Source organism: Ailuropoda melanoleuca, chromosome 3, assembly GCF_002007445.2.
Source record: "Ailuropoda melanoleuca isolate Jingjing chromosome 3, ASM200744v2, whole genome shotgun sequence".
In the NCBI taxonomy this organism is placed as follows: domain Eukaryota; kingdom Metazoa; phylum Chordata; class Mammalia; order Carnivora; family Ursidae; genus Ailuropoda; species Ailuropoda melanoleuca.
This window is the reverse complement of record NC_048220.1, coordinates 56,138,870-56,154,349: the sequence shown is the minus strand read 5'-3', so window position 1 is coordinate 56,154,349 and position 15,480 is coordinate 56,138,870. Positions and strand designations below refer to the sequence as shown.

The window sequence follows — 15,480 nt, the reverse complement described above, 5'->3', positions numbered from 1 at the left end:
CTCCTAAATAATAAATTACTTTCATATATGAAAACATTTTATAAGGTAAATAACACTATAAATATAAGTTGCTATTATTACTATGTTATAATCCATAATACTAGAGTAGAATCTTTCTATTGTGTATTGGTATGTAGAAATCTGTCTCAAAAATAGAATATCTTATGAAACCATTTTATCACTTTCAGGTACATAGAGAATTTTACTTTGACCACCAGTGTCGAATATAATTTAGATAATTCTTTCATGCTATTACCCTTTTCTTTAAAATCCCCTTTTCTTCCTGCTTATCCCATTTCCCTTAATACCTAGATTAAGTGCCATTTCCTCTGTCAGTTGAAGCTCTTTTGTCAAGAGTCTCTTAAAATGGCCTTTTCCTATTCTGGTTTCTTGATGTTTTGTTGCCTGGACACCCATCATATGCTACTTTATTTTACCGATCTTATTTTTAATTATATGTTTCATCCCATTAACAAGTCTGAAAATTACCTTAGAGCAAAATTTGTATCTCCTTTTTTTCCCTCCTGACATCTAGAGTAATAGTATGAGCTTGCTAACTGTTGATGGTGATCAGCATGTGTTTATTTATAAATTTTCTCAGAATTTTTGAAAATAGTTTATGTTTCTAACATTAGGTATTTATATTTAGTTTTATGTTACTAATTTGTTAAACTCTTTCTTGGTGTAAAGATGCATTCTCTGACCATATTGCCATAGATTCTTCATCAGTGGGTCTTAAATTAATATTTCATTGGTTCTCAGTACTTCACACAAAATAGATGCTTAACAGTCATCTAAGAAAGAGGTGAATAAATGGTCTGAAAAACCAAATGCTGTTAAGTGTCTTAAATATTTCAGACTAATGCTAGGAAATAGATTAAGATCTGGGAAAAAAACAAATACATAGTTCTGATTATTTTATATGGAACTTTAAAAAACAATAGCTCCAAAGAATTTAAAAAAATAATTACCATACATTTATATTCACTGAAAATCAGAGGGAAATACTTATCCTTTGTCTTTCCCAAGTTGCAGTTTTCCTTTGAACAACTGCCCACTTCCTTCTGTAGTATTAAGAGTTCTGGGTCCTTGTGTCTGTAGCTCTATTCTTCTGAAGCATTTCTTTCCTCTTCTGCCTATACCTTAAGGAGTAGAGATCAGAGACATTGCTGGAATTTGTTATGAGAAAAAGTCTTCCGAAATTCTTCTAGGGAGTATGGAAAATGGATCACAAGCACTAACCTTCCTTAATGGTGCATATTAATGTGGATGCTTTAAATATGACAATAATGAGGTAGGTCTAACTAAAGATATTACCAAATGCCAAATGTTATATGTTATAGCTAGATGACCATAGAGATCTGGCTGGGGTTAAGAAGTTGGAATAAGGGAAAACATTAAAAAAGAAGGTGCAAAAAGTAGTAGGGGATGTAGGGGTGCCTGAGTGGCTCTGTCTATTAAACGTCTGCCTTCGGCCTTGGGTCATGATCCTGGAGTCTCAGGATTGAACCCCACATCGGGCTCCCTGCTCAGCGGGGGGTCTTCTTCTCCCTCTGCCCCTCACCCTGCTTGTGCTCTCTCTCTTTCTCTTGCTCTGTCTCAGGTAAATAAATAAAATCTTAAAAAAAAAAAAAAGTAGGGAATGTAAAGTGAATGGGAAAAGAAAACAGATGCCAAAATGGCATGTGCAAAGATTAGAAAGGAAAATTAATAGGAAGAATTAAGAAAAATAAAGGCGATAAAGCCAGGAAGAAATTCTGAATAAGTTACTTTTGGTGTTTAGTAGCCAGCAAGAAAACATTAGACGTCTTTTGAATATTTTCTACTCATCTTAATTTCTTGAGCTACATAATTTACATTAGGAGGAAGATTTTCTTGGTTATAGTATGTCGAAATAACATTATTAAAGTAAACTATTACTGTTCATCTGTACTTGTTGGGAAATGTTCCATAGAGATAATAATTTATAATAAGCTTTGGGAAGGAGCTATGAGCTCATGACTAAGTTTTAAAATAGTTTTTTCTTGATTATAGGAAATTTGCAAAATACAGAACAGTACAGAGAAGGAAGAAACTCCATTACCCACCGCAATCACCTTAAAAAAATACTTTTTTTAAAAGACCAATTTTAGGTTCGCAGCAAAATTGAGTAAAGGTACAAAGATTGCCCATATACACCTTGTACCCACTGGCCCAGTCATTTAACAACCTGAATGTTATCTTATATCTCTGAGTTGATACCCAGCATCACTTTTTTTTTTTTTTTGTACTTATTTTTACTTAAAGCTACTTTCTAGCCACATCAATATGGCTACACCTTTATACTGTTACAAGCTTGATTTGGGTTGTTAAAATTAGGGTTAAGTCTACTTTTACTCTAAGACTAGTTTAGTTCTACCTCTGATGGGTGACCCATGATTCTTTACAAGATGTTGTTGGTGTTCATTGAGGTCTTTCTACTGTGGGTAGTTAGGGTTTCCCAGCCCTGTGTGAGCAATGTTCTTTGTTCAGCCTGATGGAATTTCACCTCATACACATGCAAAAGAACTCCTATGCAGATTGTTGGAGCTTTTTTCCTGTGTAGCTCCCTTCTGTCTGACACTCTACCCACAAATTCCAGCTGCCTTAATCCCTCTCAAGTTTGATCATATAGTAAATCCGGTTTTCTAGTTGTCTAAAGGAAGAGGGCAAGTTCAGTCCCACTTACTCCTCCATGGCATAAGTAGAAGCCTGGTGTCTGGTGTTAATTTTTATGTTAAAACATTGAAATAGAGTATAGGAAGACTTCCAGGGTTAGTCAGCAAGGATTAAGAAGGATTAGTGTTCTGGGTGAATGTAAGGAAAATCTACTCTCTGTAAGGATAACACAGAAAGTAAAAACTTAAACTATGTATATCAAGATTCCATGGGCAAGTGGGAGCCTGGGTATAAAGTATAAAATCTTCCAGCTAGATTAAAATGGAGTAAGTACTATTATTAAGTATAGTCGGTACTCTATTTCCAATGTATATAGCTTAGATAGAAGATTGGATGGAAATTTTTACTATGAATTTTCTATGAGTAATTGTGTTTCTACAAACTGTTGATTAATTTTTTATGAATTCTTGTTTTTATATCTTAGCCTTTTTTTAGTTCCCCCTAATTGATAGTAATCATTTTAATCCTGAACTTGCCTGTCTATATAAGGCAAGTGTTTCTGTTTCTAGGTACACCAAATCATTTAATTTCAAATCCTATTCCCAAACATTATTTGTCTATCATAAATGACATCAATGAAACATTAGAAGAGTTACATATTTTTTATGCCCAGGTATCCATGTAATCGTTAAATCTTTCATTCCTGTCCCGACCTTAACTGATGCAGTTATCCCTGCCCCAGAACATTTAGTATCTTTAGTATTTGTATATATATCAGGTATCTATTTCTTTAAAACTGATACTGAAAATATAAAATAATAGACATTTAGGGTGTTTAAAACAAAGGCTGGGTTTTAGTATTATCGTGTGGTTGCATAGACAGTTTTTTACACTCTAGTCAGTTTTTTAGCTTCACTGTTAATGATGAAGAGATTTAAAAAGATGATGTTAGAAACAGATTTCTAGTTCTTTATACCTCCTTAGCACCAGGTTATAAGCTCTGTTGAAAATTTGATCAGGCTGATGTAGTGTCACTGCTAAACTACTTACAGTCTCATGAGCGGCCTTTCAGTAGCCATCAAATGCTCCTTGCTACTTGGTAGCTAGCTGTGATCCAGTTAACTACTGGCATTTTATCACCTAGGAATTGCATTTGGATATTGATGTATGTCGTTGGTCAACACTAGAATTATACAGTGGTCAGGAATAAGAGAGATCTCTTTTCCAGACCCAGTGTGACTAGAAAAGACTGGTAGAAATTAATCTGCTTCAAGTTCTCTGTATGTAAGTCTTCTCTGGTTACTGACATTGGGATTTAAGCACAAAAGATGGGGACTAAATTTTGGATGTAGCATTTTGGGTACATACAGCTCACCAGTGCTAAATGGGAAGAACTAGACCGTTCTTTACAAAATACTCCTCTTGTAGCCCTCTACCATCTTTTTATTGTTTATTCCCTAACCTTGACTTATTTTCTTTTAAAAGGAAGTAAAGAGGAGAGAAGGAAGTGATTGTCTTTTAAGGATCAGTTTTATTAAAAATAACAAATAAAACGAAAATCTACCACCCATGATTAAGAAGACTAATTTATTTCTTCAAAACAATAATTTTTTTGTATATAGGGATCGAATCAGTGTGACAGAATTGTTTTGCCAACGTTCTTATTGTCAAACTATAGTATTTTTTTGAGAAGGTGAATCTTAAGGATACGAAAGGGATGCTGATGCTAAAATAGGTATCCAAGGGGTTATCTGACACTTCTCATTTTAATGTCTTGAATGGAAGAAACTAAAGGATTCTATAAGAGCCTTATGCATGGGGTAAGAGAATCATTCATTCATTAAAAAATATGTATTGGAGGGACACCTGGCTGACTCAGTCAGTGGAGCTTGTGACTCTTGATCTCAGGGTTGTGAGTTCAAGCCCCTGAGTGTGGAAATAAACATAAAATCTTAAAAAAAAATGTATTGGGATACTTACCATTTTAGGTGCTGGAGATAGAGATAAAACAGATAAAGTACATTATAGTAATGTAATTTCAAAACAAATTAGGAATAGCTTTTTTTTAAAAGTTATTATCCAACTCTGTCATCCCTCCAACTTTGTACATATAGTGAATTAACCAAAAGAAATTTTTCTTTTTTTTAGGGCCTAACTGAATGAATTTTAGAATTACAAACGGGGATCTATTAAGTTGAAAGCTTTATGTTGTTTATTTGAATCTTTTTTTTTCTTTCTTTTTCCTTGCTAAATGTAAGAAGATTACAAAATGCTAATAATTAGTTTTAATCACCGAAGTTTGGAATGGATGGATGTTTTCTCATATTAAATGGCAGCTTTCTTTACTTTTCAATTTCAACACTACATCTTGTTGAAATATTAAAAGGATAGTGTGCAAAGGACAGATTCTTTAATAGGTGATAGACTTAAGTTTGAAAAGTAGATATAGGACATTATGGTCAGGCTGACAGACATGGTCATTTATTGGTAGTTGGATTTTTCATTGCATAGACACTTACCTAGTAATATTTTTACATAGTTCATAACTCTGTCTCCCTCATTGGAATATTGTGAAACATAATAAAATGTTATATTACAGATTACAAAAAAAATGGCACACATTATAGTATATATTCCTGTAAAGTTTTATAAATATTAAATTATATGTTATTATAACTAGCACATGTAAAGGTAACTTGATAAATCCTGTTCACAAGATAAAAACATCCTTTCTATAATATCAACAGTCATATCCACTTTAACTGTTCTCTAAATTCAGATTTTAAAAAGTTAGACTTTTTCTATTAGCTGACTTTTGTGAAATAATTATTTTTTAAAATAATGATATACTATACACACATACATAGATAATTTACATATGTACATATACATGTATGTAGAAAGAGTTAGGAATTAGCTCTGAACTATAGAAGGTATTCACCTTTTATTTATGTGTAGCTTGGAAAACTTGTTTGCAGATTAACAACTGTGTTCTAGAAAACTTTTTAATGTCTTGCCCATAGTTCCTTTTTTTCCCCCCTACCATTTCCTTTGGAGGAAGAGATTTAATCTCAAATTAGATAGCTGGATTATAGAAAGAATAGAGTGAAGCAAGGTCTTTACCCCTTTCTCAGACTGTAAAATCCTTTATTTACAAGGATGGTTGAGAATTTGCTATAATTAGGTATCTGTTGTATATGCATTATTAGTTACATACTTACATACTTAGTTGTCCTAGTACTGTTAAGTGATAGGCACGTAATAGAGTTTGTTCATGTGAATGGTAAAAATCTGTTTCTTTGTTAGATTTTGTAATTTTCACAAGCTAAATTTGAAGTAATTTTATTTGGTCATGTGGTAATGACATTTTCATAGATTTTAAAGTTCAGTGGTTAAGCAGAGAGGAGCCACTTAAGTGCTTCTTGAATAGATTTATAACTAAATTCTGAATTATATTTTTAAACATGAAACTAACTAATGCAAAAATATTTCACTGTAACTCCTGCCAGTTTATGTATTTATTTATTCTTTGATTGTTCTACATAATCTTTGGTTAAAAATTTTTGTGCATTAAGCTTTTCTGCATTTACAGTAATTTTTTAGCTAGATGCCCAGTAATGGAATTATTGGGTCAAAGTGTGTAAACTTTTTTTCCCCCAAATTCTTGATGTATACTTAATGCCAAATTGGTTTTTAAACAATAAGACCAGTTTACTGTCATCAGCAGTATGAGTATCCATTCCCTCACGTATTATGTGTTTAAGTAAGAATTTAAATCCCATCGTTGCTTTAATATATATTTCTTTGATTCACAGTGACATTTAACATTCTCTACATCTTAAAATTAGTTGTGATTGGGGCGCCTGGGTGGCTCCGTCAGTTGAGCATCTGCCTTTGGCTCGTCATGATCTTGGGGTCCTGGGATTGAGCCCTGAGTCCAGCTCCCTGCTCAGCAGGGAGTCTGCTTCTCCCTCTCCTTCTGCCCCTCACCTCCCCTGTGTGCTCTCTCCTTCTCTCTCTCTCTGTCAAATAAATACATACAATCTTTGAAAAAAAATTTAAAGTATCTAAATCTGTCCCCTCCCCCCCAAAAAAACCCTGACCGATACTAAGTCAAACAACAAATTGGGAAAAAATGTTTCGGAAAATATCAGAGGTTTTATATTTTTATGTAGCCAGATATCTTAGATTATTGTTAGGTATGAGTGGCACAAAGTTTAAAACTTTTGCTGGAGACAGAAAGCTACCGTTATGATTGTTAATTAGAGGACAGTGCTATAAGGAAAGTTGCCCTCAGGTCTTCTGAAGGAGGTGTGGGGATGTTTGCTCCCACTCTAAGTAGGCCATAAGGTTTTAAGGCTTTGTTTAGGTTTTCTTTTCCTGTCTGTTACCCGTTAGTCTTCATCTGTTACTTCTTATTGTTATCACTGCTTCTGTCATTAGCTATAACTCATGTTTCCTTGTACTCTCTTTCTGTGGACAGTATGTATACATACACATATGTACATGTAGATAAACTCTTACTGCATGATTCTTAATTTTTTTACATATTTGGATCACGTTATAATCCATTAGGTCAAATAACCACTCTAATTTATCAAAAGTAGTTAAGTTTTTTAAAGATTCTGAAAAGGAAAAAAGAAAATGTTAATTTGAGAGTATATACATTTTAAATATTTGTATATTCATTATTTATTTTTAAAATTTCTACTGTTCAGTAGAAATTGAATCCAAATAAAATGTTGTCTTATGTTTGGTGATCTCATGCCATGTGGCAAGGGACCATGCCATGAGTTACCTACATGGGGATAAGTGTCAATCTCCACTTCCGTGGAATCATCTGTGTTCAAATGGTATCTTTTTCTGCAGGGCTTTTCCCCCAGAACCTTCCGGAGTTTCTTATTTCTGGTGGCCCTGATGCCTCTCTTGTTCGGAAATGCTGGGAAATACACAGTATCTGTATCTGAAAGCTAGAGCAAATGTTCCTGCTATTGCTGTGGTTCTGAGGGGTCCACCAGGAGCAGGAAGGGGCATGGAAAGAACTGGCAAATGTGGGAGAGGTTGTAACATTAGAGTCCAGTACATGATTGGTAATATGTTATTGGATGTGAGATAATTGGCTGAAATTGATAATAATGGTCATTGTTACTATTTACTGTGTACTCTATTTCTTTCAACAATATTACAAGGAAAATATTCTTTCTCTTTTACAAATGTGGAAACGACTCAAATCCTGCTTCATTCAGGGTGAGCACAGGTACTATAAACAGGTGGAGAAGATGAGTTTAACTTTGGATGTCATCAATTTAAAAGAGAAGTATGTTGTTAGGAACTTCAAACAATAATTTAGAGAAGCAGGTTTGGAGCTTGGTACAGACAATAGGACTAAAGAGATAGATTTGGAAAATCTTACGCACTGAGATGGTAGTTAAAATATTGGAGATTTGCTGGTGATGTATAATGAAGTCATCATGGCAGTAGAGTTAGTTAATCATTCATCCATGCAGTGCCCCCTGCCACTCTTTCTACAGCATAGGTCTTGGCTGCCTGGAAGGGTTAATTTTGTTCAAGGGAGGTTACAGAGCTTGGACATATGAAGTGGCATTATGGATAGGTTTTCTTCAGCCCTGTCCCACTGTATCACCTTCTTGGTAATGATATGCTTCTAGCACAGATTCCAAGGGTGGGAGGACAGGCACAGCACTTGGAAGATGCTTCAGAATTTTTTGTGATGTAATTTGAAACTCCTTTCCCCCATTGATTCTATGCCCCTTCCAATACATTTTTTATAATGACTATCTTAGACCCATAGAGAAAGAGTAGAGATTGTTGCTTTTAATTCCATTTGTAAAGAGTTATCCTTTTTGTTACCTAATTAATCGGAGGAAAACATAGTAGAAATATATTAGCCCCTTTAATATTACAAAGAAGAGATTACGAGGAAGTGATTTGCTTAACTTTAAGGAATAGTGTTCATTGCAAGGACACAGCAACAGTTGTGCTCTGGCCTTGACTGTTCTGGGGTCTGTTCTCTTACCCCCAAGGACCACCATGGTGTCTCTGCTTCACATTCTGCCTCTCGCTTCCCATTTTTCCAAGCTTGGTGGAACACCCTGTTGTTCACCCTTTGACTTAGGCCTAGGTTTCTTGTCTAGCCTCTAACATTTGTTTGGTGCCAGGCCTAAGATTTGACAGACTGCGAGGAATTACTTGGGGCCAGGTTTCTTCTCAGGCAGTAGGGTGACACTGTCCTTGGCAGGCAATTTTGAGGCTTCACAGTGTCTCCAGGAAAAATTCACAAATAATTCTCTTTTTTGAGGTGAGATTTGCCAACATGGTCAGTGCATCATTTGATGGGGTTGGGAGTAGTTTGTGGAAGGACAGATTGTATGGGAGTAGTTTGTGGAAGGACAGATTGTATGGGAGTAGTTTGTGGAAGGACAGATTGTATGTGTGTTTAAAGATTGAATGATAAGAATCACCAGTAGGGTTTGTTTGTTTGAAACTATAGGAATATTCCAGTTCCCGTATCCGTTATATACTTTGGGGATGAACCACACTTCCACAGGAGATACTGCTGTTGAAAGAAGCATGTCATGTCCCTCATGTGTGTTAGGGTAGAAAAAATGTTGAGAAGCATGATCTAAGAAGTGTCATTCAACTTGCAGAGGTTAGGAGGTGTTTCTACTAACATACTTTTTATCTGTGATTAATTTCAACAGATGTCTGTCTACTCTCTTGTGGTACTTAGTAACCACAGAGTAATTCTCATTTTAAGTGTTTCGCACTTTTGGAATGGGGAAAGAACTAAGTGTACAGAGCAATTGAATTTGTATAGGCTTTCTCTTTTCATTACATGCGTGATGTTTTTTCATGAAAACAAAGAAAATACTCATTTTTGCAAATGCTATCAATCTTTAACAATCAGAAATTCACTTGGCAAGAGAAATGGTGTAGCTCTACAGAATTGTGGTTATTATTGCATTGTTTTGTTTACTGTAAACCTGGCTTAATATTGGTAAATATAGTGTAGCAGAAACTGAACTGTTGTGAGCTATCTGGGCATCAGTCCAAGATATCATTAAAAATACTGCCTCAGACTAATTTGGGTTTATGAATAATATTTTGTTAACAGCTCAACTGAAATTGAGCCACATGGTGTAGCTTAAAATTCTGAATCCACAAGATAATGAGAGTAGTACAAGTGTATAGTGCATACTTAATATTCTGTATTTGAATGATAAATTTATATGTAATTTTGTGTTAACTTTTAAACTATAAGTACCCAAATGCTTAATAGGACTTGATGTTTTTAAACTTTACTTAATGCTGTGGTTTGCTGAAAGTTTGAATCCTTATAAGCTAATATATTATCTTATTGGTTTAACACTCAAACCTAAAAGGTAAGGAGAGGTTGCCTGAAAAAATATTAAAATGAAATTTTAGCACCCATTTTGGCATACAGCTGTGCAAACAGCTGGAGTTCATGTTAAATTCACCAAAAAGATCGAAGGACATAAAGTTGTTCAGAGGTCCATTTACTTAATTCATTTATTTTAATAATGAAAGATAATAACTATACCTTAAAATAGGTTATGGAGATTATTAATATTGGGTTATAAGTTATCAATTATATTAGGTATAACAAAGGGAATGAGGTTATGATAAGTGACATGATCCAAGGGAAAAAATCCCTATTTAGATGTTTCTTTTCAAGAAAAGATACATTTGCCTTTTTTCTTTGTGTACTTTTTAGTTTAAGTTCTTTCTGAACAGATATGTTTGAACTCCCACTGAAAAGGTATGGGAAGAGTTAATTTTCTGACACTGTTAATGTGTATGATATATTTGTAATGAAAAAGTATGTGCATTATTTAAAGAATGAATGTTAAATACACCTCTTCTCAATAAATATTTTATTCATTTTCTAGGTTAGCACTCTACGTATATGAATATCTGCTCCATGTAGGAGCTCAGAAATCGGCCCAAACATTTTTGTCAGAGGTATGTTTGATACATTTTCTTTTGATATCTTATATAAATGAATGAAAATATTCTGTAACAATTATTTGAAAAAACTATCATTACATATTATATAGTGAACGCTTGGTTATCGGTATGCATAATACAGTCTTTGTAGATTATTTGTAAGCATTTTTTAGTGTCCCATTTTCATGCCAATAACCTTCTACTCAACTTTCTAGCCATTTTTCCCCCTGTAGAAATAGAAACTAATTATTAGCCTTGACAATAATAATCAAGAAGGCAAATTTGCTTAAAAAAAAGACAAATATCTCTAGTTTTAGCTGTACCTTATTTTGGCATTATTCATAATTTTGTAAAATACGGGTTTTGTTTATTTTTATTCTGTATGGATAATAGTGGATTAACGACTAAATTTCAGTTAGAAAACATTTTGATGATCTTATTTCAAGTTCTTGTATCTTTTCCTGCTTTTCTCCACATTTTTTTAAATTTTGAATTGGAGGCTTTTTACAATGGTAGTTTCTCCTCTTTTCTCCTTCATTTTATGTAATGATGAGGATGAGGAGGATTTTACTGAGTTCTGTTATATGCTAGGCACATAGTGTGCCAAAGTACTTTATATTATCACTAGTTCTTATAAGAAATTTGTAAGGCAGATGGTGGTGTTCCTCTTTTACTGATAAGAACAATAGGGCTCAGAGAATTTATATCACTGGCTGATGGTCATACAGCTTGGTGAATTATGGAACTGGAATTCAAGCCTAGATCTATGTTTATTCGAAAGCTTCTGTTTTTCCCCCATATCTGTGCTGTCCTGTATGGTAACCACTAGCTTTATATGGCTTTTCAATGCTTGAAATATGACTAATCCCACTGAAAAGTGCCAAAAGTATGACGTACATGCTGGATTTTGAAGATTTAGTGTGACTAGAAGAACATAAAATATCCAGTAATTTTAAAATTTTTACCTTACATTGGAATGGTAATATTTTGGATATATTGGGTAAAATAAATTACTAAAATTAATTTTGCCATTTTTTTCTTTTCTAATGTGTTTACTAGAAAATTTAAAGTTACATATGAAGGTCTCATTTGTGGCCTGTGTTTGTAGTTTTATGAGACAAGTCCTGCTCGAAATAATATCTCAAGTCACCTCACTAGTTTGACCCCCACGACCTCAGGAACATGACAGGCAACCCCTTGACCAAAGTGCCCTCCCTGCTAGAGGTACAACATTCTTGAGGTTCACTTTCTCCAAAAACAAATGCAGAAGTAACCAAACACACAAAGCCCCCCAATTTTTAATCTAATTAATTAGTATATGTGAATTGTTAGGGCCTGTTTGCAAAAAAGGAATTTGGGAGATATGCTTAGAACGTAAAAGAAGTCAATTGTTTTACCATAGAATGAGTATATACAGTGTAATAAAAATTGGATTTTAAAGTTTATTCAAATCAAAACAGAAATTTAGTATATTTATATCTCATTAAATCATTAATTAGAAGACTTTGTATTTCACCTTGCTACCCCACACTCACTGTTTGTTGTTACAGAGGCAGTGATTGAGATTGCAAAAGGGATGCTCTTAATATTTGTATTCGTAATCACTGACAACTTAGAGAGTATTTAAAAGAAACTAAAGGCAGCTATGGAGATTTAAAATTTTTATTTTAATGCAGTTGAAAACTTGATGAAACTTGATTAAAGAATTTACTGATCTCTTTGCTTAGATCAAGGAGCATTTTGAATTGACTAAACTTGCTGAGTCCTCGAGGGTTCCTATGACTAATTTTTTACCAACATTATAAGATGTCAGATTCAGTGGTTCTTAAACTTCATGAAAAAGAAAAACGCTGCTAAAGCATTTAAGGAAATTCAGCTGTTTGGACTTAAATGGATCATGTGGATTAAGCATAACTAGATTGAGATAACCAGGTACTGTTCTGATAAACCCTGAATTGAATGGAAAATGGATATACAAAATTTCTAGGTCTATTTGGTAAAAATGAAATTATAATTTCAGAAGAGATTCACACTTTTCTGACAAGTATTTACCATGATTTTATTTTCTCTGGCTTCATTTGGAATACAAAACTGAGGATTTCTCTGAATTATCAGTTTGGTTCAATTTCATAACGGGAATCAATTAAGCTGAAAACAAACTATTGTTACCAAGAAGATACAGTATTTCCGACTTTGGAGATGAGTATATGTGATTCCCAGAACTATTCTTTACTTTCTAGCTTGCCAAACTCCAAGTGGCACTGTGAAAATACATTCTCATTACCTAAATAACCAATATAGTGTTTTCTGTATATAGGGAATGGCTAGATTAATTGAGGTGTAAGTTTCCCAGAATGTAAAAGAATGTTAGATCTATTTGGATTTAGCATGGGTAAACTTTCAAAACATTTTCAAGTAATAGAAGCAAGCTGAAGTATGGCATTCCCATGGAAACCTTTGAATATAAAGGAACATGATGCAATACTATATATTTTTGTGGGTACATATTTATCAGCGTGAAGTATAGTAAAAAGTCTCAAAGAATATACATGCCACGGGGCGCCTGGGTGGCACAGTCATTAAGCGTCTGCCTTCGGCTCAGGGCTTGATCCCAGCGTTCTCTGATCGAGCCCCACATCAGGCTCCTCCGCTAGGAGCCTGCTTCTTCCTCTCCCACTCCCCCTGCTTGTGTTCCCGCTCTCGCTGGCTGTCTCTGTCAAATAAATAAAATCTTTAAAAAAAAAAAAAAAAGAATATACATGCCAGACTAGTTTCTGAGAGTAGGGATTTTAAAGGAATTAAAGGGGAATTTTATCCTTACTTGCATACACACACACACACACACACACATGTGCAATGTATATCCTATTTGTATAGTTATTTAAAAATAAAAATAATAGAAGAGAAAATACAAAATTTTATCCCCCATTTTAAAATGGAAGCCTAGAAGTACAGGCCATTGGGGGCGCCTGGGTGGCGCAGTCGTTAAGCGTCTGCCTTCGGCTCAGGGCGTGATCCCAGCGTTCTGGGATCGAGCCCCACATCAGGCTTCACTAGGCGCCTGCTTCTTCCTCTTCCACTCCCCCTGCTTTGTGTTCCCTCTCTTGCTGGCTGTCTCTGTCAAATAAATAAATAAAATCTTAAAAAAAAAAAAAAAAGAAGTACAGGCCATTGCTATATACACCCTAGAGTTCTAAATAATTTCAGTTGGTTACATTTCAGTACATTTCTATAATCTTCCTGACGCTAAATTTCCATGATAACTGGCTGCTTGTATTTGCCTATACATACCATAGGCTTCTGTCACCTGGGTTTTCTCTGCCTAAAATCCCTCCCCACCTGAGTAGTTTGGAATTCGCTTTTCTTAGGAAAGCTTTCGCAGGGCTCCACCAATCTGAGCTGATAGTGCGCTCTTACTGAAGACTTTTGCATACTGTGCCAGGAAGCTTGGACTTTATCTTGCAAAAGAGAGCTTTTGATGCTCTTTAAGTAAAAGAGAAACATTGTTTGGTTTGTACTATGGTGTCTGTGTGAATGGCAATACCACCTCCCCCTGCTCTCCAACTATGGTTAGTAAAGGAGAATGTAATCTTTTAGAGCTTTGTACCCTATTTAGCATTGCTTTCTCTCTTATTTTCACTTGGATCATATGGATAATTTAAGGCTGCTTGTTGTAGACTGACTTCTTAAGTAGTTTGAGAAGTAAAAGACCATCTTATCTAAGTTCTTGTGAGTCTATCCCCAGATTTTTTACCTAATTCAGGACAGTTACACAAGGAGCTTAAAAACTAGGAAGACCTGTTTATTTGGGTTGGGTATTGTGTGATAAAAAGGAAATGATTAAAGTGTCACTAATCACTCAGATGTTCAATGTCCTTACCCTGGTTTAGGGCTAAGTAGAATACTTCTTCCCATTTTGTCATTCTCAGGATGAATGAGGATGAATGAGGATTTGGATGACTATGATATTAATGAGCCCTTTTGAATCAGGATTTGCTGTGTTGGGCCACCTTTCTTAGGTGTGGGTTTCCTTTATGGTGAAGTTGTGAAAAGGTCAAATTGGAACTTTAGACGTCATCTGAATAAGATGTAGATTTCAGCAGCCCAGTCTCTCACTGAGTTTGGCCTTTTTTTTTTTTTTTCCTTTTTTAAAGTAGGCTCCACACTCAGTGTGGAGCCCAGTGTGGGGCTTAAATTCACAACTCTGAAATTAAAACCTGAGCTGAGATCAGGAGTCAGACACTTAACCGACTGAACCACCCAGGTGCCCCGTGGGTTGGCCTTTCTGATAATGCCCTTGACCTGGGCTATCAGCAACTGAACTGTTCTTGATAGATTTTGTTATCAGCCAGAACAGAGTCCAGAACTATTAGCCCAACTGGGTTTTGTTTGTTTTTGTTTTTCGTTTCTTAGTAAAAAGAGATATCATTGAACTAATGATAGAAATCACAGCTCTACCCAGGTTATGTTAAGTAGCTCATTGTTGTATCCAATTCATGATAGATTCTAAACCAGTACCAGAATCCCAAATATAGTTTCCACGACTTTAAATTTTTTTACCCCCCAGTAGGACAAAATTAAACATTCTTTTTTTTTTAATTTAAATTCAGTTAATTAACATATAGTGTATTATTTGTTTCAGAGGTAGAGGCCAGTGGTTCATCAGTCTTATAGAATACCCAGTGCTCATTACATCACATGCCCTCCTTAATGTCCTTCACCCAGTTACCCCAACCCCCAAGATTGAACATTCTTTAGACATAGTCTCAATGCAGAGATCTTCCTCAGCTTTATCTTTTATTATCTTTTATTTATCTATTATTATCTTTCAGTATTCAGTAATTAGAAACAGAA

The 15,480-nt window shown here is 34.7% G+C and overlaps 1 protein-coding gene across 5 annotated transcripts in view; it reads left to right on the top strand.

Annotated features, from left to right (window-relative positions):
• SSBP2 (single stranded DNA binding protein 2) overlaps window positions 1–15,480 on the top strand; it is a 283,430-nt gene that overhangs the window by 64,594 nt on the left and 203,356 nt on the right. For all 5 annotated transcript variants that reach the window (XM_011220992.3, XM_011220990.3, XM_002916223.4 and 2 more), the window contains exon 2: window positions 10,569–10,641. In XM_011220992.3, the coding sequence (XP_011219294.1) occupies window positions 10,569–10,641 (73 nt within the window). The remainder of the gene's footprint in view (window positions 1–10,568; window positions 10,642–15,480) is intronic.